The sequence below is a fragment of the Ailuropoda melanoleuca genome, chromosome 13, assembly GCF_002007445.2.
Source record: "Ailuropoda melanoleuca isolate Jingjing chromosome 13, ASM200744v2, whole genome shotgun sequence".
NCBI lineage: Eukaryota > Metazoa > Chordata > Mammalia > Carnivora > Ursidae > Ailuropoda > Ailuropoda melanoleuca.
In genome coordinates, this window is record NC_048230.1 from 3,342,665 (window position 1) to 3,367,761 (window position 25,097).

At 41.4% G+C, this 25,097-nt stretch overlaps 1 protein-coding gene across 1 annotated transcript in view; it reads left to right on the top strand.

Moving 5' to 3' along the window:
* The first annotated feature begins 13,737 nt into the window (after positions 1–13,737).
* BLMH (bleomycin hydrolase) overlaps positions 13,738–25,097 on the top strand; it is a 47,389-nt gene continuing 36,029 nt past the window's right edge. Inside the window, exons 1-6 of the mRNA XM_002912304.4 lie at positions 13,738–13,945; positions 14,257–14,454; positions 18,261–18,370; positions 19,162–19,303; positions 19,779–19,867; positions 21,326–21,418. Of these exons, the coding sequence (XP_002912350.1) occupies positions 13,933–13,945; positions 14,257–14,454; positions 18,261–18,370; positions 19,162–19,303; positions 19,779–19,867; positions 21,326–21,418 (645 nt within the window). The 5' untranslated portion in view covers positions 13,738–13,932. The remainder of the gene's footprint in view (positions 13,946–14,256; positions 14,455–18,260; positions 18,371–19,161; positions 19,304–19,778; positions 19,868–21,325; positions 21,419–25,097) is intronic.

Below are 25,097 nucleotides of genomic sequence, written 5' to 3' on the forward strand. Positions count from 1 at the left end.
CCTCCTTAATCCCCATCACCCATTTAACCCATCCCCGCCCCACCCCTGCCCACCTCCCTCCAGCAACCCTCAGTGTGTTCTCTATAGTTAAGAGTGTTTTACAGGGGGTCCCTGGGTAGCGCAGTCGTTAAGCGTCTGCCTTCGGCTCAGGGCGTGATCCTGGCATTATGGGATCGAGCCCCACATCAGGCTCCTCTGCTGGGAGCCTGCTTCTTCCTCTCCCACTCCCCCTGCTTGTGTTCCCTCTCTCGCTGGCTGTCTTTATCTCTGTCGAATAAATAAATAAAATCTTTTTAAAAAAAAGAGTGTTTTACAGTTTGCCCTTCTCTCTCTTTTTCCCCCTTATGTTCATCTGTTTTGCTTCTTTCTTTTTTCTTTTTTTTTTTTTAAAGTAGGTTCCACACCCAACACGGGGCTTGAACAATAACCCTAAGATCAAGAGTCAGAGCTTAACTGACTGAGCCACCCAATCACCCTTGTTTTGTTTTTTAAATTCCACATGAGTGAAATCATATGGGGTCACCTGGCCGACTCAGTGACGTGTGAGACTCTTGATCTCAGGGTCATGAGTTCGAGCCCCACATTGGGTGTGGAGATCACTTAAAAAAAAAAAAAAGAAATCATATGGTGTTTGTCTTTCTCTGACTGACTTATTTTGCTTCGCATAATACACTCTGGTTCCATCCAGGTCATTGCAAATATACATATATACATATACATATCACAACTTCTTTATCCATTCATCAGTTGATGAACATTTAGGCTCTTTCCATAATTTAGCTATTTGTTGATAATGCTGCTATAAACATCAGGGTGCATGTGTCCCTTCGAATCAGTATTCTTTTACCCTTTGGGTAAATACCTAGTGCAATTACTGAGTTGTAGGGTAGCTCTATTTTTAAAGTTTTTAAAGGAAACTCCGTACTGTTTTCTAGAGTGACTGCACCAGTCTGAATTCCCACCAACAGTGTAAGAGGGTTCCCCTTTCTCCACATCCTCGCCAACACCTGTCGTTTCCTGTCTTGTTAATTTTAGCCAGTCTGACGGGAGTGAGGCGGTATCTCACTGTGGTTGTGATTTGTATTTCCCTGAGGAGTAATGTTGAGCATCTTTCCATGTGTCTGTTAGCCAGCTTTTTCTTCTTCTAACGGTTTTTAATATGTTCTCTCAGATCCAATTTCTTCTTTTTCTTCTCTATCGTTTTCTCTTCCATTTGCTTATTTTTTTCCTTTCATCTTCATTTCAATCTTTTTGTAATTCCACAAAGTTTAGGTTTTGGTGATCATTTTATAAAAAGTGATTAGTACAAAGAGAAGCATTTTCAAAGTAGCCCTGGCAAGACCTGCCTGCAGCTAGATTCTCTCAGAGCATTGTATCACTGCCTTATTTTGTTGTTTGCAGGGACCTTCCTTTCTCCCCGGCAGAGGGAAAGAAAAATGGAGGCAATTTTCCTGCATTTTCAGAGTGAGGTCTTGACCCCTCAGGGGGCACGGTTGACCCTCCATGTTTGACTCTGGCCTTTCTCTTAGTTCTAGCCAATGCTCAATGTCCTCAGTTCCCAAACAGCAACTTCTTCCCTTAAGATATTTATATAAGTCATTACTTTCACGTGGAATGCCTTTCCTCAGTCATCACTTAAGGAACTCCTCATTATCCCAAACTCAGATGATCTGTCCTCTCTTCCAAGAAGCTTTTTCTAAAGCTCCCCGTCTGACTTAGATATTCCCCTTGCATGCTCTACCTTACGTGGTGCAAACCTCTATCAGAGCATAAAGGTTAGGATCAGGCTTAGGGCTTGGGTTAGGGTGATTGGCCTTTGAAATATATCCTGTATGTAGCCGCTTCTTTTCCTTTGCCATGGCTGCTGTCTGGATCTAAGTCACCATTCACCTTTTGCCTGATTAAATTCTTGTCGCCTAGTAGATCTCCTGCTTACATTCCTGTCTCTCTTCAGTCCATCATTTACACCACAGCTTCAGTAATCTTTTTTTTTTAAAAGATTTTATTTGTTTATTTGAGAGAGAGAGAGCACGAGCTGGGGGAGGAGCGAGGGAGAGGGAGGAGACAATTTCCTGCTGAGTGGGGAGCCCAACTCAGGGCTCAAAACCAGGACCCTGAGATCATGACCTGAGCCAAAGTAGGATGCTTAACGGACTGAGCCACCCAGGTGCCTCTAGAGTAATCTTTTTAAGAAGAAATTATTTCATATATACAAAAATATAGCTAATGTATAAAATTAGGTATAACGAATAAAGTGAACAACCAGCCGTTTAAGAAGCGAAATATTCCCTATACCTTTGAAGCAGACTGTGTTTCTTTCCCTGAAACACTATCCTGAATACGGTGTTTAATTTTCCCTTTTTAAAAAAATTTTTAAAAGATTTTATTTTAAGTAATCTCTACACCCAGCGAACTCACCACCGCAGAATCAAGAGTCCCGTGCTCTACCAACTGAGCCAGCCAGGCGCCCCTTCCTTTGTTTTGTTTTGTTTTTTAATTTATTTATTTTTTTTAACCATGTGGGGATCTCTAAACAATACATGATTTAAATTTGCTTGTTTTTGAATCTTTCGATTTGCATGCCATTTGCTTTGCAATGTGCTTTTTGTTCTCAACACTATGTTTCTGAAATTCATCCATGTTGATTTTCACTTGTGTAGTGTTCCATTTTACGAATGTGTCACAATTCATGCAAATTCCTGTTGATGAACTATTGGAATTCTTCCAGGTACTATGCAATCACCAACAATGCTCAGATAAATGGTCTTGACTATGACTTCTAGTGCACTTATGCAAGAATTTCTCCAGGGCAGGGCTGTCCAATAGAACTTACTGTGATGATGAAAATTTCCTGCATCTATGCTGTCCAATATGGTTGCATGTGTAGTTATTGACCACTCGGAATGTGACTACTACAATTGAGAAAGTAGATTTTTAATTTTATTTAATTGTAATTAATTTAAAATTAAACAGCCACAAATGGCTAGTGGCTACCACACTGGAAGCAGTAGCATTAGAATATATATCCAAAATAAAGTTGCTGGGTTATAGAGTACATGTGACTTCAACTTTATAAATATATATATATTTTTAAAGATTTTATTTATTTATTTTTTTAAAGATTTTATTTATTTATTCGACAGAGATAGAGACAGCCAGAGAGAGAGGGAACACAAGCAGGGGGAGTGGGAGAGGAAGAAGCAGGCTCATAGCGGAGGAACCCCTAACACCGGGATCACGCCCTGAGCTGAAGGCAGACGCTTAACTGCTGTGCCACCCAGGCACCCCTTAAAGATTTTATTTATTCATTTGACAGAGAGAGAGAGAGAGCGGCAGGCAGAGGGAGAGGGAGAAACAGACTCTCTGCTGAGCAGGGAGTCCGATGTGGGGCTTGATCCCAGGACCCTGGGATCATGAGCTGAGCTGAAGGCAGGTGCTTAACCCACTGAGCCACCCAGGAGCCCCAATAATTAAATCTTTAAAAAGAAAAAGAAAGAGTTGAATAACTTCACTGGAGAAGATAGTTTTTTTTTTCTTTTTTTGAGAGAGAGAGTGAGTAGGGGAGGAGCAGAGGGAGAGGGAGAGAACTTGAAGCAGGCTCCATGCTCAGCACTGTGGAGCCCGATGTGGGACTCGATCCCATGACCTAAGATCATGACCTGAGCTGAAATCAAGAGTCAGATGCTTAACTGACTGAGCCACCCAGGTGTCCCTCAACTTTATAAATATTGACAAATGTCTTCCAAAGTGGCAATATTAATTTATACTTTCACAAGCAGTATGTAAGAGTTATCAACAGTATTTTTTAATGTCTGCCTTTAAATTTTTTACCGGTTTACATATTAAGTGGCATCTTATCACAATTTTATTTTCCATTTCCATTATGACTGTTTATTTGCTAGTCATGCTTCTTTTTTTTGTGAAATGCCTATTTTGTTTTTTTTTCTTAAGAGAGAGAAAGGGTGAGGGTGGGAGGAAGAGCAGAGGGAGAGGGAGAGAGAGAATATTAAGCAGGCTCTACACCCAGTGCAGAGCCCCACGGGGGGCTCCATGCAAGGCTTAACACAGGGTTCCACACAGGTCTTGTCGGGGAGGGGGGGGCTCAATCTCACAACCTTGAGATCATGACCTGAGCGGAAATCAACAGTTAGTCACTTAACTAACTGAGCCACCCAGGTGACCCTAGCCAAACCAATTTTAAAAAGACAAATAACCCAGGGATGCCTGGGTGGCTCAGTAGTTAAGCGTCTGCCCAGGGTCCTGGGATCGAGACCCACATCAGGCTCCTCCGCTATGAGCCTGCTTCTTCCTCTCCCACTCCCCCTGCCTGTGTTCCCTCTCTCGCTGGCTTGTCTCTCTCTCTGTCAAATAAATAAATAAAATCTTTAAAAAAAAAAGGCAAATAACCCAATAGAAAAATGGGTAAAGGACACAAGCAGGCATTTCACAGAAAAGAAACATGAACAGCAAGTACATTTATGAAAGGGTGGACATTTAGAAAATGAAAATAAATCTCACATCAGGCTGGCATATTCTCAGAGTTTGAGGATACTCAGTGCTCGTGAGGGTGTGGGGAAACAGGCACCCTCATGCGTTGTGGGAGCATAAATGCGGCAATGAGACAACACCAAGCAAATGTGAAAATGTGCACACTCTTAAGTCCCGGTTCAAGTACCACTTGATACAGTGCAGACAACACAGACTGGCTAGCAGTGTCTTCCCCTCACTCACAAATGACATTCAGCACCACCGAGACGGACACCGACTGGTCCCTCTGCAGCTTGCAGGTAAAGGTGACTCCGTTGTCATTCTCACTGATGGAAGAGACACAGACAGAGCTCGAGTTGAGTTTGTTGCCAGATTTCAAATCCACTGTCCCCTCTTCTCGGTACCAGAGCAGCTCTTCCTCTCGGGTGTGGTTTTGAACAGCACATTCCAGAGATTCTTGGGAGCCAAGCCCAGTGTCCAGAATATAGTTCTCAGTTCTATTATTCACAGTTAAAACAGAACCTGGGAGGGCAGGGAGAAACTATTAACCTAGAGTGAGTGACCTAAATGGCGTAAACGGGGGATTGGTTCAACAAATCACGTTACACCAGTGCAATGAAATACTCTGCAGTAATTAAAAATAGTCCTATTGATCTCTATGATTTTATGGGGAAAAGCTCCATAATGTATTATTAACTCCAAGGGGGAAAAGGTTAAAATGACAGTTACCAGATTTTGCTGCACATTGGAGCCCAACATGGGGCTCAATCTCACAACCCTGAGATCATCACCTGTGCTGAAATCAAGAGTTGTACACTTGGGGTGCCTGGGTGGCTCAGTCGTTAAGTGTCTGCCTTCAGCTCAGGTCATGATCCCAGGGTCCTGGGATCGAGCCCCCATCAGGCTCCCCGCTCAGCAGGAAGCCTGCCTCTCCTGCTCCCACTCTCCCAGCTTGTGTTCCCTCTCTCTCACTCTCTCTCTCTGTCAAATAAATAAATAAAATCTTAAAAAAAAAAAAAAGAGTGGTACACTTAACAAACAAGCCACCCGGGTGCCCCTGTCTATTTTTCTATTCAGTTGTTTGTCTTTTTTCTAATTATGAAAACATGTTTCCATTTCAATTCTATTTATAATTAGGAATATTAAAATATATTTTAATATTATTTTTAATTAAATATGTTACATATATCTTCAGTGTATTCTTAAAAACATAAATCAGAACATGTCCCTTCATTCCTTTCCACTGCACTTAGAATAAAAACTGAACATCTTACTGGTGTAGTGAGCATTGAGGGTGACATCCCACAGACATCCCACTCAGCCTACACTCAGGAGAAGCAATGCAGTTTGGGGAATTGACTGTTGCCCTAGGAATAGGCCAGATGGATGGATGCAGGGCTAATCCCCTTCCCTTAGCCGATGACATTGTTCAGGAAGAAGCACATGACCTCATTGTAAACAGTACAATTCAGGGTGAAATTTGCCGGAAGCTTCTGAGAAAGATGGTCTTAACTCTCAAAAGAAAGTGAGACAATGCCACACTTTCTCCCACTAGACTTGAAGAAGGAAGCATGAAGGGAACAAGGCCAAGAATGGTGTTAACACTGTGGATGGAAGATCTTGGTGCTGGAAAGAAGCTGGGTTCTTTCTGACCTTGTTGGCCGCTGCTTGTTACTATACTGAAGCCCTTGCCCTTGCTTTCCCCTTTTCTTGCCACTTTTTCCCAGAGATCCTTACATGGCCAGATCTTTATCGCCATTCAGTCTCAGCCCAAATGGTCATTTCCTCAGAGGGGCTGTTCATGCCACCACTGTCTCTGACCAGTCACTATCAGGTCATGTTGTTTTATTTTCTGTATATCATTACTGAAATTATCTGCATTTGTTTATTATGTCTCCCCCACTAGAATGTAAGCACCAGGAGGGCAGGAACCTAGTCTGTCTGTCTTTCCTGTGTATTTCTATATCCAACACTGTGCCTGACACATAGTAAGTACTCACTAAATATTTTTTGCATTAATCAAAAAATAATGATTCATTTTATTTTTAATTTTCTCTACTAGATTGAAGCTCCTCGAGGTCAGGGACTAATGTCATATTCATTTTTGTATTTCAAGTGCCTAGTGTTGTTGCTGCCACATAGTAGATAGTTCAATAAGCTGTTGAATAAATGAGAGGAAGGAAGGAAGGAAGGAAGGAAGGGAGGGAGGAAGGAAGACAGAGAGAGGAAGGAAGGAAGGAAGACAGAGAGAGGAAGGAAGGAAGGAAGGAAGACGGAGAGAGGAAGGAAGGAAGGAAGGGAGGGAGGAAGGAATGAAGGAAGGAAGGAAGATGGAGAGAGAGAGGAAGGAAGGAAGGAAGGAAGACGGAGAGAGGAAGGAAGGAAGACGGAGAGAGAGAGGAAGGAAGGAAGGAAGGAAGGAAGATGGAGAGAGGAAGGAAGGAAGGAAGACAGAGAGAGAAGAAGGAAGGAAGACGGAGAGAGGAAGGAAGGGAGGGAGGGAGGAAGACGGAGAGAGAGGAAGGAAGGAAGACGGAGAGAGGAAGGAAGGGAGGAAGGAAGACGGAAAAGGAGAGAAGGAAGGAAGGAAGGAAGGAAAGAAAGGAAGGAAGGAAGGAAGGGAGAGAGAAAAGAAATATTTGGGAGAAATAGAATACTAACCTAACTGCCTTTATGGGCAATATCCCTTGAGGATAATTTTCTCCCATTCTCCTTGCTACCTATGGGGGAATTTTGAGGATATAGTACTATCCCCATGAATAAAAGATGCATGACCTTCAAAGTGCTTCACAATGTGACTATAAACAATCTTTTCAACCTTATTTCTTACCACTTATGTCTTCTTTCCCCTTATCATTTACTCTCGCCACACCAAATTCTAGTGCAGGGGCGCCTGGGTGGAGGGGCGCCTGGGTGGCACAGCGGTTAAGCGTCTGCCTTCGGCTCAGGGCGTGATCCCGGCGTTATGGGGATACGTTCCTGAAAACTTTACACCAAGTTAAAAACATCCATAACTCAAGACTATTTAGCAGTTGTGTTCCCTCTCTCGCTGGCTGTCTCTATCTCTGTCGAATAAATAAATAAAATCTTTAAAAAAAAAAAAGAATGTCAAATTCTAGTGCAGTTGAATTTTACACAAGAGATACGTTCCTGAAAACTTTACACCAAGTTAAAAACATCCATAACTCAAGACTATTTAGCAGTAGTATTTAGCTAGACTGTTTCATGATAAATGTAAATTTATTGAAGGGAAGATACTATTTTACCAGCTAAAATGGCTCCTCCATGTGGCAACAGCAAAAATAGTTTCGTTTCTTTTCTCCTTTCCTTTCCTTTCCTTTCCTTTCCTTTCCTTTCCTTTCCTTTCCTTTCCTTTCCTTTCCTTTCCTTCCCTTCCCTTCCCTTCCCTTCCCTTCCCTTCCCTTCTTTTCCTTTTTTCTTTCTTTCTTTCTTTCTTTCTTTCTTTCTTTCTTTCTTTCTTTCTTTCTTTCTTTTCTTTCTTTCGTAAGTACTTTCTGATTGAGCCAACACCAGCTTTGAAAATATGCCATTTCTGACAAATGTTAAACATTGTGAAGCCTTCACATCGCTTCAAATTTTGTGCATGCAGTAAGGTGTTATTGATAGTTTATAATGAACTATTTCAAGTTTGTATAAATAAAATACTCACAAAACCTGACCGGACTTTCATACTTTTCCCGAATCACACTCAAGCCCATTTGTGCCTCTTTGCCTTTGCATATGCTGTTTCCTCTGCCTGGAATGCTCTGTGAACAGCAAGTGAGTGGCAGAAACGTCATATCCAGAGGATGAAATAATATCGCTGATATAATAATGTTGTTATAGAACATGGACAATAATAAAAAAAAAAAAAAAACAAAACCATGGACATGATTTACAACTGATGTTAAATTGTCAAACACTTTGAATCTGAAGGAGGGGTAGCAGGGTTGAATTAAGCCTACATGGAGTTTAGGAATGGCAGGGAAGGTAGAAGTCCTGAGTGTGTCAGTTACCTGTACTCAGATGGGTACATCTGGAGGAAAAGTGTACTGAAGGGATATGGGTTCCTTTGGGCCCCAAGAGTCCCAAGATCCAGTATCTGAAAGCCTGTCAGAGTCAGCTCCTGCTGACTTTACACATCTCAGGGAGGCAGGAAGAATGAGTGTAGAAGGAGAGAAGTAGTCCTCTCAAACTGCACCTAGGTCACCCGGAATCAGGGGATGAAAAGCTCAACTATAGATAAATGTAATAAATGTAAATGAGTGAAGCAAACTTGATATAAAGAAAATTATATTGGCCCCCTTCACTTTTTTTTTCACTTTTGTTGGAGAAATGACTATCATGGGGAAACAATATTTTCAAAAGAAGCCAGTAGCCCAGATTTGTATACAAAACTTCCCAATTCTAAATCTTGGCTCAAAAATTTTAAAACACAGGCCAAGCAATACCTCTGGGAGCTGAATTTGGCCCAGCAGAGCACAGATATGTGACCTCTGAAGCTTAATGTCAGGTCTGGTGAACTATCAGAAGGCTTCCTGACCAAGGGAAATCTCAGCATTAACTAGGGCAACATTTATTTATTTATTTATTTATTTATTTATTTATTTATTTATTCATTCATTCATTCATTCATTCATTTATTCATTCTTATTTATTTTTAAATTTAAATTCAATTAATTAACATATAATGTGTTATTAGTTTCAGAGGTTGAAGTCAGTGATTCGTCAGTCTTATATAATACCCAATGCTCATTATATTACGTGCTCTCCTTAATGTCCATCACCCAGTTACCCCATCCCTCCACCCCCCTCCCTTCTAGCAACCCTCAGTTTGTTTCCTATGACTGAGTCTCATATGGTTTGTCTCCCTCTCTGATTTTGTCTTGTTTTATTTTTTCCTCTCTTCCCCTATGATCCTCTGTTTTATTTCTTAAATTCCACATATCAGTGGGATCCTTTGATAATTGTCTTTCTCTGATTGACTTATTTCATTTAGCATAATACCCTCTAGTTCCATCCATGCCTTTGCAAATGGCAAGGTTTCATTTTTTGATGGCTGAGTAATATTCCATTGTCTATATATACCACACCTTCTTTATCCATTCATCTGTCGATAGACATCTGGGCTCTTTCCATAGTTTGGCTATTGTGGACATTGCTGCTATAAACATTGGGGTGCAGGTGCCCCTTTGGATCACTACATTTGTATCTTTGGGGTAAATACCCAGTAGTGCAATTGCTGGGTCTTAGGGTAGCTCTATTTTCAACTCTTTGAGGAACCTCTATACTGTTTGCCAGAGTGGCTGCGCCAGCTTGCATTCCCAACAACAGTGTAGGAGGGTTCAACGAGGGCAACATCTAAACGCAGAATACTTGTGTTAGATCCTAATCTAGACTTCCATCCAACATAAAAATCTGTTTCCATCAAAGTCGAAGCAGGTGACCAATACATGTCAAAGACTGGTGGACAGCAGGGAATGGTGAGCCAGGATGCAGAATTTGCCTTGAGACTGGTCCTGTTTGCTTTAATTGGGGGAACCTGTGGAAGTAACAGGCGGTCAGCACATCTACAATGGCAGGTGACACCCCTTCACAGGATTTATAAAGATTTCCTTTGCTAATATTGGAGACTTCATACTGAAATTGTTTCTGGTTGCTTTGTTCTATGAGGCATCACTGGGCCCAACAATATTTCTTCCGAATGGAGTTAGAAGGGCAGGTCCTAAGAATTCTATTCTTGGGGAAATGTCTTTCGGGGTGGGTCATTTAGGGTGAACCCACTGGGAAACCAGTTCTGTTCTGCACTTTGTCTCTGTGCTCACACAGGGGCTGAATACATCGGTGTGAGTTGCTGGGTGGAAAGCTGGTACGTAGGGTGCCACCCTGATGACAAGGGCAGAGTAGGAGGCCTGGCAAAGTGATGATAGGAATCTCTGGGTATGGGGTGGGGAAATGTAATCATTGGAATGAGAAGGGTGGCACTGGCTGCAAAACTGGCCCCTCCACCCTCCTCAGTGATTCCATCGCTCCTCTTTTTCTAGGCTCTTATTCTAGCCATTTTATCCTTCTGGCATCTGGCATTTCTACTGGTTCCTGCCTTTCATCCTCCAAGTAGACAGAAGTCTTCCTTTTCTCCCAAAAGAGCTGTCCTGATAGTTCTTCCTTCTCAGCTTCCTGCAATGTGGCTCCTGTCCACTGCTCTCTTCCACTAAAGCTGCCCTCTCTAAGCTCACCTGTGATCCCGTTGGCAAACTTTCCTGAAGCTTTCAGCTCCATTCACCATCTTCTCCTTGCCTTCCTGGATTCCAGGACATAACACTCCATATCTTCTCCTACCTCTCTGTCTGCTCTTTCTGTCCTTTCCTGTGGGCTCCTCTGTCTTCACTCATTCCTTAAATGTTGCTGTTTCTAGAGTTAATGGTGCCCCTGTATGGTTTCCTTGTAATAAACAGTAAAAGATGCACCAGACTCTGAGCACAGCCTTGGGCCAGGAGGTGTGGCTTGGCAAGCAGAGCTTGGACTGGGCTTCAGGTCCTATTCACCCCACTCAGCCTGGCACCCTTGTGCCTCGAGCACCCTATAAAGCTGCATGCTGCCACCCAGGGTGCTATCCTTGGTCCTCATCCCTTTTTTGCTTTATTCTCTTTCCCTCTGCAACCTCATTGACTTTCATGGTTCCAAGACTGGAGTTTCTTACTTAATATCTAGACATCTTTTCATTTGCTTCCTGTACTTCTGTTCTTGGGGGTCCTGTGCATGCCCCAAACTTGCCAAGGCCCAAACTGAATTCATAATCTGCTCGCTCACATACTCCCAAACTTCTATTTTTCTGTATTCCCTCTCTGGGTTAATGACACCACCATCCAGCTTCTTATTCAACTGAAAACTTTCCAGATCATCTGCGTCTCTTCCCCTTCCTCAGTTTAAGGATCATCTCCCAAAGGCATTACTGGAACAGCCTCCTAACTAGTTTCTCTGTCTCCAGAATCTCTCCCTTCTACATCACCCTCCTCATTGCCATTGGGTTTCTTTCGTTACACGGAATTGAGCATACTGCTCCTTTGTTTAAAAACTGATTCTTCTAATTAATCACAGGATAAACTGCAGATGCCGGGGCATGGCATATAAAACCCTTCACATCCTGACCAGACCTACCTTTCCAGTTCTATACCTTGCCCCTGATCTCAACACCTTCCTTGCTCTTAACCACATCAGACCATGATGCACAGTTTCTTCAACAAGGTTTTGCCATGTGCTTTAATTCTCTGTGCCTTTGCTTGTGCCTTGTATGCCCTTGCTCTGTTTTTTTGTTTTGTTTTGTTTTTGTTTTTGTTTTTTGGTTGGTTTGTTTTTGCCTTATAGAATCCCACCCACTCTAAGATTATGCTCACTTGTCCTCTCTTTTTTCAGGCACTACTGACCCTAATTAACAGCTCCCTCCTCACCGGTTCTACAGTACTACTGGTATGCTAGTATAGATTGTCTAAAAGTTATTTTGCATCCTCCCCACCACACTGTGAATTTCTTAAGGGCAAGCTTAAGCTTTGTTGGTCTCCACATCATCAGCAGCTTGCTCTGTGCCTGGTACATGGAAGATACCGAATAAAATTTTATAGGTTGAATTGGGCAGGATGCTTGGACATCATTTTGTGAAGGACCAATGACTTTTTTCAGCATAATTTCAGCCTGTTCCTTTTCTTCAGACATGAGAAGAATATCAAAATAGAGGACACCTGGGTGGCTCAATTGGTTAAGCGTCTGCCTTCGGCTCAGGTCATGATCCTGGAGTTCCAGGATCGAGTCCTGCATCTGGCTCCCTGTTCAGCCGGGAGCCTGCTTCTCCCTCTGCCCCTCATCCTCCTCGTGCTCTATCTCGCTCTCAAATAAATAAATAAAATCTTAAAAAAAAAAATCTCAAAATAGGACAGTAGATGGGCTCCGTTGGAGATACGTCATATCCCCAAACTTTAGCTAGGTCTCTGTAGGAACATAGATATTGTGCTTTCAAATAACTAGTATCTGAGTGTGGATTTTTCCAGATAATAGGGTTCTTTAGAACCAGCGATGATTTTCAATCTAGGACCTAGGTTCTGGGTTCCGCGATAGACTCTCACAGTTCTGAGTAGCAGAAAGGATTTTCTTTTTCTTTCTTTCTTTTTTTTTTTTTTTAAGATTTTATTATTTATTCGACAGAGATAGAGACAGCCAGCGAGAGAGGGAACACAAGCAGGGGGAGTGAGGAGAGGAAGAAGCAGGCTCATAGCAGAAGAGCCTGACGGGGGCTCGATCCCATAACGCCGGGATCACGCCCTGAGCCGAAGGCAGACGCTTAACCGCTGTGCCACCCAGGCGCCCCCAGAAAGGATTTTCAATAAGGCAGATACATTTGTATTTGCTTTATCATCTGTGGGTCCCATCCCAACATCTCATTAAAGGTTGAGATTTCAGAGCACGAAAAACAATATGAAAGGTCTTCGAAATCTCAAACCTTCAAAAACCGCTGAGTTATCTTAAAAGCCCGCAGAGAGAACAGGGGCGCGCACGTGCCGGTTTTGTAGAGGGCCTCGCAACACAGTGCTGATGCGTCGGACTGACCTCCGTTCCCCTTAGTTAAGCCCACAGTACATGCTGGGCTAAGCAGGAAACACTCACTGACTCCATGAAGCCCAGAGTGGGTAGTTTTCTTGAAATGAGCAGATGTGTATTTGTAGAACCGTGGTAGTAGCTTCCGAGTGGGTGGGAAAGAGCTTGCTTCCAATTTTCCCTCAAATACGAGAACTTGGTTCTGACTAGAACTCAAGCAACAAGTTGCCATGGAAAATGCAGTGAATGGTCAGCAAAGGATGCCTATAGGAAGAGCCTTAGGGAAGTGTGTGTGTGTGTGTGTGTGTGTGTGTGTGTGTGTGCGCCACGAGTCAACCCATCCTAAGCCTGCGCTTAATTATGCAGCCCCTCAGCTCCGCCCTACTGCCTCGAGCTCCCTTTAGGCTTCTGGAAAGGCTTATTGGGTCCAGTCCCCAAGGCCAGAGGAATTCGGGCTCTGGGGCGGCACGGAACCGCCCGGCCACCCCGGTAGCTAGGCAGCGGGAGCCCAGGGGGCCGGGGCGCGGGCGTCGCGTGGGCCCACCCGGGGCCGCGCGGAGGTGGGGCAGGGGCGCGGGCGGGACGGAGCGCGCCGTGAGCCCGCCCGGTCGGCCCTCCCCCGGGCGGGGCCAGCCCAGACGGCGCTGACTCAGCAACGCGAGGGGGAGTTTTGTCCCTCCGCGGACCCCGTTTCTCTGGGCCTCAGCCCTCCGCCGCCACCGAGCCGGTTCTCTCTTTCCGGCGCTAGGGCTGCGAGTGGCAGGGCCGGCAGCAGAGGCAGCGAGCCGCCGTGTAACCCCGGTGCTTCCCCTGAGAACCCCGAAACTACCGTTCCCCAGCCGGGCTGTGTGGCCAACCATGAACAACGCGGGTGAGACGCCGCTCTTCCCCGCCGAGGCCCTACCGGGGTCCTCTCTGGGGGGTGCTCAGCTGGGCCCCGGAGGCCCGGCGGCGGGGAGAACCGGGCCGGGGTCCCTGGCGGGAATGGAGCTTTCTGGGCGGGCTGGAGCGGTCTTGGAGGGAGACAGCACTGGGGGGAGGTCGCCGGTAAAGGGCTTTTCCGCCGCAAGGGTCATCTCCGGATGGTCTGTCTTCCGAAGTTAGAGCGGAGCAGCGGGAGTCCGGGATCAGCCCCCTTCAGCCTCCTTTTGGTGTAACAAATGCCATTTGGTCTTCCAACAGGACTGAATTCGGAGAAGGTAGCTGCTCTGATTCAGAAACTGAATTCCGACCCTCAATTCGTACTTGCCCAGAATGTCGGGACCACCCACGACCTGCTGGACATCTGTCTGAAGAGGGCCACGGTCCAGGGTGCTCAGCATGTGTTCCAGCACGCTGTGACTCAGGAAGGCAAGCCGGTCACCAACCAGAAGAGCTCAGGTGAGGTCTTACAACTCCTTGCACACTTTGCTTGACCTTCCTGACAGTGTCCCATTTTGATGTCTTAAGAGTGGTCTTGTGTAGAAGTTTGTGTTGAAAGAACTTGAAGTAAATTTCCAGAGAACAGGCACAGGGAAAGTCAGGTTCAAGCACATTACCTTGGAACTTATTTTGGTCCTCTGTGATAGTGTATCTCCTTTGAGCATTGAAGTGACAAGTCCATGGTCTTCTGTTTGAATGTAAATCACTAAATTCTGTACTGAAGTTAGGTGACTGTAGCCCGGTGTCTTGCATATATGTTTTCTTGGTACAAAGTGGACCATACAAAAATGTTCATGCTCTACAAAACTCCCCAAAATGTTCTTACCCTGAAGGCCATACACAAATATATGAAATGGAAAAGACACAATGTAATTGTATCAAAATATCATCAAATGTTATTTTTAAATAGGCTTTTTGGTTGCAGTTTGAGCAGATGTGCTAATGGACTCACTTCTCACCGGTAGACCAGTTTGGAATACAGAAAAATACTCAGTTCTCATGCCTTACTGGTCAAGAGCTCTTGTTTTGTTGTCTAGCACCACTGTCAGAAAAACAGCTACAGTGAAAGATTGGTTATCCAGGAATCTAAATAAGGAGGACATTCTTATAAGAAAATCATAAAAGAACTTTTTTAAGTGTGTCCATTTAAAAATTATTCCCAGTATATAAATATTTTTAAAGATTTTATTTATTTATTTGAGAGAGAGAGAGCAGGGGGAACAGGAGAGGGAGAAGCAAGCTCCCCGCTGAGCAAGGAGCCTGATGCCGGGCTGGAGCCCAAAGCAGGGCTCGATCCCAGGACGCTGGGATCATGACCTGAGCCAAAGGCAGACGCTTAACCAACTGAGCCACCCAGGAACCCTACTCCCAGCCTGTTTTGACAGAAAGCAGATCAGTCCTTGTTGAGAGCCAGTCAGAACTCAAAGTGTACATTTCATATGGATGTATTTTATTGTGTGTAAATTATACCTTAGTAAAATTGATTTTTAAATGTTAAGGAAAAAAAAGCCATGACCTTGCCATAATTACTGTTTTGCCGTATTAGGAAGTGCTTGGGATGATGTGGACTGTCAGGCTACAAATGATCCAGTTAGTAATGTCACAGTGGTCCTACACAGTGGTCCTACACAGTCCAGATTGCAGTGACCTCTTAGGGAAAAGCCTGGAAATGTGCCTCTGGAATAGGTCAGGTCTTATATATTCTGTAGTATCACTTTTATTTACAACAAGTAGCACATGAGGTGTGTAGCTTATTTTCATGCAGTTTCACATTAACGGTTCATCCAGATTTTCTTTACTGGGAAATAATATATATGAGAGAGGCGGCATCCAGACAAACTCAAGGTAAAGATGAGCTAAGTCATTAGTGACTTTCAAAAAACCACTATAGTTACTTATTTTTAATTGTTTTTTCTTGTTACAAAATTGTTTTTTTTAAAGATTTATTTGGGGGAGGGGGCGCATGAGGAGGGGGAGGGCAGAAGGAGAGGGAAAGAGAATCCTCAAGCAGATTCCCCTCTAAGTGTGGAGCCTGCCATGGGCTCGATCCCAGGACCTGAGATCATGGCCTGAGTCAAAATCAAGAGCTGGGCCACCTAACCAACTGAGCCACCCAGGTGCCCCACAAAATTTTTGTTTTTCAATGTAGAATATTTGCCAAATACCAACAAGCATATATTTTTTCTGTCAGTTCTTTCTTGTGTGTGTGTGTGTTTAATATATGTGGATACCTTACATATTGTTAGGTAACCTATATACCTTTTTCACTTACCAATATAGCATGAATGTAAGTTCATAGCAGCAAAGAAGTTATGCCCAAGTAAAAGTCAAGGTTTTTCCCTCTGAATTTTCCTTTAGGAAAGAGAGAGTTACCCTATGTTTGAAGACTTAACGAAGATCCTTATAATGAGCACTCTTGGTTAATTTATTTTGAAGTAAAATACAGTTTGGCAAGCACCTTACTCTGAAATGACTTCAATCTGTGCTAGTTTTGGATGCTTATAGAGATCATTTGATTGAATCAGTTTTTTGAAAAGGTGAAAAATTTGAACATAGTATATTCCTAGGACAGGACCTCACATGGAAGTGTTGGATATCATTATAAATAGGCTAACGATCACTTAAATCAGTACAGGAAATGGTGACATTGTAGAGTTTGTGATTATCTGTTTACCAGACAAGTGAAGAATATGATTGTATAATTGACGCTGGCATAGTTTTCAGGGACAGCATCATGCATGGATTCAAAACATTGCTGTGACTCAAACATACTAGATGGAAGAAGGATGATGTATTCTGATTGTAAGGGTGGGTCTAATGATGGCAAAAAAGCACTGATACCAAGATGGAAGTGAAGAGTGAATTAGTGTGAAAATGATATATATGGGGGCGCCTGGGTGGCACAGCGGTTAAGCGTCTGCCTTTGGCTCAGGGCGTGATCCCGGCGTTACGGGATCGAGCCCCATATCAGGCTCCTCCGCTGTGAGCCTGCTTCTTCCTCTCCCACTCCCCCTGCTTGTGTTCCCTCTCTCGCTGGCTGTCTCTATCTCTGTCCAATAAATAAATAAAAAATCTTTAAAAAAAAAAAAAAAAAAGAAAATGATATATATGAAAGTGGAAAAAACAATGCTACATCAGTTTATTAGCATGATTTTAAATATCTATGTATTTAAATTACTAAATGTTGTAGGTGGACATTTGCTATATCATCTATATATTTCAATGTCTGTATGATCCAGTTAGCTAAACAGCTTTTTCTTTTTCTTTTTTTCCCTAAAGATAAGATTTGATTTGATTTGATTTGATTTGATTTTTTTTGATTTTTTTTGAGCGAGAGATAGTGCACCTGTGCAGGGGAAGGGGGGCACGGGACAGGGGCAGTGGAAGAGGGAGAGAGAGAACCCCAAGCAGGCTCCACACACAGTGCAGAGCCCAATACGAGGCTCTGTCTCACAGTGAGATCATGACCTGAGCCAAAATCAAGAGTCGGATGCTTACCCACCTAAGCCACCCAGGCACCCCTAAAGATTTTATTTGCTTAAGTAATCTCTACACCCAACGCGGGGCTGGAACTCACAACCTTGAGATCAGGAGTTGCATGCTCTACTGATTGAGCCAGCCAGGCATCCTAACAACTTTTTCTTTTTAATTCTCTTTGGGAGAATGGGGATTGACTTATGTTAGGGTCATCTTATATTGAAGCATATACTATGTTCCAGATTAAAGGGTGGGGTCTTTTTAAAGCTTTTGTCATATATTGCCAGATTGCTCTCAGATATTTTGTACCTGTTTAGATCTCTATCCAGACTGTATAATAAGGCTGTTTCCCAAATCCATCCTAATATTGGGCATAATCAGTTAAAAAAAAATAGTGTATCCCCACCTAACAGGTGTCTTATGATGAACTTCAAAAAATGTTTCTTTGCCATTTGTGTCTTTTTTGGCCATTAAATGATCTATTCGTGATCTCTGCTCATGTCTTTCTAGCAATATTTCTTTCTCTAATGTGATTTTCTTAGGTGATTTGTATTGGATTCTTTAAGTAATATGTAAAATTTTTTTTCATATGTTAAGGATGTTAAGCCTTTGCATATATATTTCAAATACTAATTCCTACCTTTCTTATTTTGTTGTTGTTTAAATCTTTCTGTTCTTTCTGATTTAGTTTTAAATTATTCAAGCATTTAGTTTTGGGAAACAGGGATAGGGCAATGTAATCTATGTGAACACTCAGCGTAATTTCTTGGTTTGCTTTCTTGTTTCAGGGCGATGCTGGATCTTTTCTTGTCTGAATGTTATGAGACTTCCATTCATGAAAAAATTAAATATTGAAGAATTTGAGTTTAGTCAATCTTATCTCTTTTTCTGGGACAAGGTAGGGGACTGATCTTGCAAGATTCTCATTTCAGTATCAACCTTGGTAGGGACTATTTCTTCATTTCTTGCTTTTCCAATTGTAGTTTGCCTTCCATTATAGATGGGATGCCACTTATTCTGATTTCCAAAGTATCAAAGGTTGACTCTTCAGAGGCAGAACTGCTTTTGGTTGGTAGCTGGCTACGTTTTGCAATGAAATAATAAGTCTACTCACTGACTCACCTACTGCTTCTTTGTTTCTTAACTTACTTAAAATTTTTCGTTTTGAAAAAAAGTTGTTTTTTATTTTGTTTTTAATAATTTCTCCTTTTATCATCTTTATTTAGGTTATTTGGTCTTTCTAGGACCTAATTTCCCATCTCTGGGTAGTACTTATTTGAAAAACAGTAAATAATTTTATTTCATTTTTTAATTTTTAAAATGTATATCATATAAGTGTTCATTAGATGTTTACTGATTAAGACTCTAAATTTTACTGATTAAAACTCTAACTTAAGACTCTAAATGTTTACTGATTAAGACTCTTACTGATTAAGACTCTAGATTTTGTTTCAAAATAAAGCAGTGCATTGTTTTGGGTAAACTATTGGAATGTATCTATGGAAATATAAGAAGAAACTTCAAATATTCTAATGAAGCCAGATACTGATATTGAATTACCAACTTTAGTTTAAAAATACCTACTGTGGTGGGTCTATGGTAGGCCCAAGACTCCTGTTGTGTTGCTAATGCCAATAAAAGTATTTTAGCTCTCTTTTCCTTTAATTTTATTTAACTTCTCTTATCTAGGTTGAACGTTGTTATTTCTTCTTAAATGCTTTTGTGGACACAGCCCAGAAAAAGGAGCCTGAGGATGGTAGGCTGGTGCAGTATTTGCTTATGAATCCTGCAAATGATGGTGGACAGTGGGATATGCTTGTCAACATTGTTGGTAAGAGCGTTTCTCTAATGGAACAGAAACTCAGCATGATCGAGCAAGGCTCTGTAGTTGGTCATGGGCCATTTCTTTGGTGGTTATGTACAGAGTAGAATTAATCTCCCAGAAGGGTATACAGTTAGCTCTAAGAACCTTTATCTCACACTCTCACCGTTTAAGTACCTTTCTTAAATGAGAGGCAAGGAGATAGATACTGTGAAGAGTTGGTTGGAGAGAGACAGTGAGAGAGGGAACATAGTCAGGGGGAGTGGGAGAGGAAGAAGCAGGCTTCCTGCTGAGCAGGGAGCCTGATGCAGGGCTCAGCCCCAGGATCCTGGGATCATGATCTGACCCGAACGCAGACGCTTAACGACTGAGCCAGCCGGGCGCCCTATGGCCTGTTCTTTAAAGCAATTGCTATTTTTGCCATAGTTTCTAGTGCTGGAGTATGCTTTTACCTTATTGAACACCAAAATGTGTTTTCTTTTAGAAAAATATGGTGTTGTCCCTAAGAAGTGCTTCCCTGAATCTTATACAACAGAGGCAACCAGAAGGATGAATGATATTCTGAATCACAAGGTGCAACATATGGAGCAGGGTGGGATTGAATTTAGTGTACTTACCTTAAAACTCTTAACTGATTTTCCAGGGGGATTCCGGGGCATTTCAGTGTACACAGTTTATGTACAAGGTAGCTACTCAGTGTCTATCAAAGGCAATGCAGCTACATATTAACTTTAAAAATAATTGAGATTAGAGGGTTTTTTTTTTCTTTTTAAAAATCTTCTACTTTTATTTCTTTTGATTTAAGTATTTTGTTATGGGTACTGAGGAAAGACTGTCCCATGCTTAATATGGGCCATAAGCCCACTGGGTTCTAGTGCAAGTGGGCTGGGAGAGCTTTATGCTCTAGTAAAACAGGGGGAGAACTATTTGTGAGACTTTCTTAAAGAGTATGCAGAGTGCTGAGGCGTCCGCAAACCACATCAGTGTAGTTTATCCACCCACTAAAGATTTGATGTAGTCACTGAACTGCTTTTTATTGCTTCAGTTATCTTAGTGAATCATTCTCTTTCTCTACATAACCCATTTTCCCAAGGTGATATATATGTGTATATATATATATACACACACACTTTTTTTTTTTTTGAGTAAACTCTACACCCAGTGTGGAAATTGAACTCACAAACCCCAGATCAAGAGTTGCATCCTATACTGACTAAGCCAGCCAGGCACCCCCAAGGAGGATTATAAATCTTATAGGGATGCTGCTCTACCAGCCAGACATCTTTTTTGAGAACCGGGAGTTGCCAGAATCTACTCTCTTGATCTACAAGGCTGAAATTGGATTTGTCACCCCTGGGAGAAAGATTATATTTTAAAATAAACTATAGATGTGTTTCCCCAATATTAGAAGTAGGTTATTTTCCACCCAGGAAATCCAGAATTCTTGTCCACAGGTTAAAAGATCCTGAATAGTATATCATTGGATTTCATTTTAGAGGAGAGCAAGATCCTTTTTAGAGCACTGTGGTTAGATTTAAGACTCACCTTTATCGTAGTACTTTCAAAATTGAAAACAACAAAAATGAAAACGAGATTTGGCATAGCCATCGTTATAATAATTTGGCAAAGAAGAAGAAGTGAACAACCAGTAAAATTAAAAATCTACTAGAGTGACTTAGTGGCATAATCGTCTTTAAGTCTCCTGCTTTTCCTAGGGGTGATAAGCATTATGGAATCAGATGTTTTCCCCATAGCCGGGCACATACTGTCACAGAGGGTATCATCAGTTGCAGAGCAGGAGCAGTTCCATCTAGAATTCTTTGGGAATAAGCCATGTTTTTTTCCCCTTATGGAAAGTTTTTAGCTATGTGTTTAAGTGGACTGGTTGAGGAAAAACATACATGTTTTTATGAACTTTGCCCTAGGTCTTGGCTTAGTTATACTTCAAAAGAACTAGTACTGGTCTGCTAGGCTCATTTACAGTTGAAGTTGGGTTAACTATTTGTAGTACTGATTAAGTTTCTTTCATAGATGAGAGAATTCTGTATACGACTACGGAACATGGTACATAGTGGAGCGACCAAAGGAGAAATCTCAGCCACACAAGATGTCATGATGGAGGAGGTAATATCAATTATTTGGATTTTTTGTGATCGTTCTAAAGAGCTCTCAGAATATTTCCATCTGGAACCATAGTCATTGCAGTAAATGTAGAATTGAACTGAAAATTACTTACTTTATGGCTGAAAAAACTGAGGTGTAAACTTTGTATTTTAGTATGGGACTTGCACTTAAACATCTTCTAATTCTCAGTTTAGTGTTCTATATAATTCATTCTTTTATCCATTTCATAAATACTGACCTGCTAGGACTTTGGCACTAGGGATACAAAAAAGAGAAAGACATAGTCTCTACAAAGTGTTCAGTCTCTTGGAAAAAGAAACACATGAGTAGTTATGGTAAATCCTATGTCACAGTTGTGTAAAAAAGGATTTGGTGATCCTAGAGGAGGGAGTAACTAATTCAGTGAGCTGAAGGTTTTGTGGGGAAGATATTTGAACCAGCTCTTAAAAAGCAATAGGAATTTATCAGATGGATAATTGGGAAGACCATTCCAGACAAAGGGAATTGCATGTGCAGTGGCATCAACAGAGGTAGAATCCTCAGAAAATAGTGTCCTCAGAGAATCCTCAGAGAATAGAGAAACATAACATCTTGTGTGTGGTTGGTAGCAAATAAAGCTAGAAAGGCAGAGCTGTGAGAGATCTTAGGTAGTGGCCAGAACTTTTGGCTTTATTTTGTAGGAATAAAGATGGGAAGCTATTGATGGTTATGTCACTTAAAATAACGTATGTAAAAACATTTTGGAAAACATAAAAAGCGTTAAGCAAATATTAGGTGGTGATATTTATTATCAAGGCGGTTGATCTTTATTACTTAAGAGTATACATAATGCAGATGAATATGTATAAAAGTATGAATTACTTTGGGAAAAGAAAAAGTATTTCCCTTTTTCATCCAGTGGGCCCATTACTAGGAACCAGGCAACTAACTGTTTCCTTTTGCTGCCATAGACAAACTTAATGCTTCACTCGTGTTTTCCTTTGAATTTCAGAGAGCCAGTAAAGTGTAGTTGAGAGCATGGTCTCTGGAGTCAGACTGTCTGAGTTCTAGTCTTCTCATTATTTAACAGGTGTGTGACCTGGGACAGGTTCCTTAAGCTCTCAGGTCTGTTCAAGTATAATGTATCTAGCTCAGTGCTTAACACGGTAGCTGTTTCTTTTCTTTTCTTTCTGTTTTTTTTTCTTTTTTTAAGATTTATTTATGTATTTGAGAGAGAGAATCTCAAGCAGACTCAGCGCTGAGCGTGGAGCCTGACATGGAGCTCAGTCTTACAACCATGACATGACCTGAGCTAAAACCAAGAGTAGGACACCTTACTGACTGAGCCACCCAGGCGATCCTGTTTCTTAAATATTCTTTGAGTGGATTGAATGCAGGGGTTTCATTTTGCCAAATGCATTTAAATTGTCTTCTATCTACTTCTTTTTTCTAAGAATTCCTATTTAAGAGAGGTATCTGATTGGGGCGCCTGGGTGGCTTAGTCGTTAAGCGTCTGCCTTCGGCTCAGGGTGTGATCCTGGCGTTCTGGCAGGCTCCTCTGCTGGAAGCCTGCTTCTTCCTCTCCCACTCCCCCTGCTTGTGTTCCCTCTCTTGCTGGCTGTCTCTGTTTCTGTCAAATAAATAAATAAAATCTTTAAAAAAAAAAAAAAGGTATCTGAATGTGGTAGAAAAATTTAGTCTTTGGAGTTAGACATGAATTTCAGTTTTGGCTTTATCACTTTCAGCTCTTCGATTTGGGATAATATGCTTAGCCCATCTGAGATTCAGTTTGGGATTTAAAATATATTCCTTATTGGATTTTTGTGGGGAGCAAATAAGGAATTAAATATAAGAATGCAAGGCATGGTGCTTGGCACATCGCAGTTGTCCAGTTAAGTGTTCGTTCTCTTCCTTCCAGCTTGGAATGATCTCTCTTGTTGAGGCCATATTTCCTGCATAATTTGCCTTCATTTATGATTATAGTAAAATGGTAGGGTATAGTAAGGATGAAAGTTCTGTAAACAGTTATGGAAAGAGCCTAGATAATATTTCTTGCAAATCATAAGCATCCTGTTGGCTTTTGTTGTTTGCTTTAATGATTTTTCAAATGTTGTATCTAAGATCCATGTCCTGACTCTGGAATTGGCTGATATGAATTAGGGCAGATACATTTCATATATTTTTCCTTCCCTGCTCCTACCTCAGAAAAATAGTAAAACACCACCTTACCGAGTCCTGAGTATGGATGTTTTATAAGATTATTTACCTAATGATACTGCCTAAACTGTTGACTACGGAATTCTGTGTGGTAGGTCTTTACATTTTTATAGTCCCCTAAACCCCTCTTTATTGATCCTGACTCTTTGGTAATGAAGAGTCTAGCTATGGTTTTAAAGCCACAAATTAGTACCTATGATTTGCCTAGCCTTGTAGGCACATCAAAATAATGACTAAATCAACAGCCATGAAGCTCAGATAGCTTTGAATGAACTGTGTTTGTACTAAAGGCAGTATTTAGAGAAGTGCAGGCTGCTTGTTGTGATGACAGACCAGACAGATCCATTTTGGAAACATATAGTCACCTCTACTGCAATGTTTTCTCAGTGGGTCTACTCTTTTTTTTTTTAGCCTCCAGATCTTGGGATTATTAATGTATTCTCTTAATATGCTGTTAAAAACAAAACATAAAACAAAGACTAGAAACAATATTTACCAGTGCCATGAAAAGAGATAGGAAGCCATTATGATTTGCTTAAAATCTGTAGCAGTGGCTCTGCTCTTAAAAATAGGAAATAGTCTAGGCTTGCTGCAGATGTGCAAGATTAGTTTCCCTGAGAGGAACCTAATAATCTGTATTTTTATTTTTTATTTTAAAGACATCTTTGAATAAAAAACATTTTCTAAATAACAAAAATATAAAAAGGTATATAGTGAAAAGTCTTCTTCCCATTCTGTTCTCCATCCTAGTTCTCATGTATCCCCCAACCAGTTTTATTAGTTGTTAGTTACCCTTCCAGAAACTTTTTTTATAATCCAATATAAATTTAGATTATTTTCCTCCCCCTTTTTTTTGTGGAGATGTTAGTATATTACTCATATTGTTCTGCACCGTGTTTTGTTTTTTTAACTTAATATGTCTTGGTAACCTTTCTATATTGATACATAAAGAGTTTCTGCATTTAAAAAAATATTTGCATAGAATTCTATTGTATAAATGTACCATAATTGATTTATTTGGTCTTTAGTAATGGACATTTATGATTATTTTCAAGTTTCTATTAAAAATATAGTAACTGATCTTGTACTTACATCATTTTGCATATATGCTTGTATACTTATAGGTACATTTCTTCAAGGAGAATTTTTTTTTTTTAAGCAGGCTCCACACCCAGCATGGAGCCCAATGCACAACCCTGAAATCAAGACCTGAGCTGAGATCATGAGTTGGACACTTAACCGGCTGAGCCACCTAGGCTCCCCGAAGTAGAATTTTTTTTTAAAGTAAGCTTTACTACACCCAGTGTGGGCTTGAACTCATGACCCTGAGACCAAGAGTTGCATATTTTACCGACTGAGCCAACCAGGTGCCCCAAAGAAGTAGAATTTTTGAGTCAGAGAAAATATTCATTTGTAATTTCAATATGTAATGCCAAATTATCTTCTTTGGGGATTATACCAGTCTATACTATCATCAGCAATA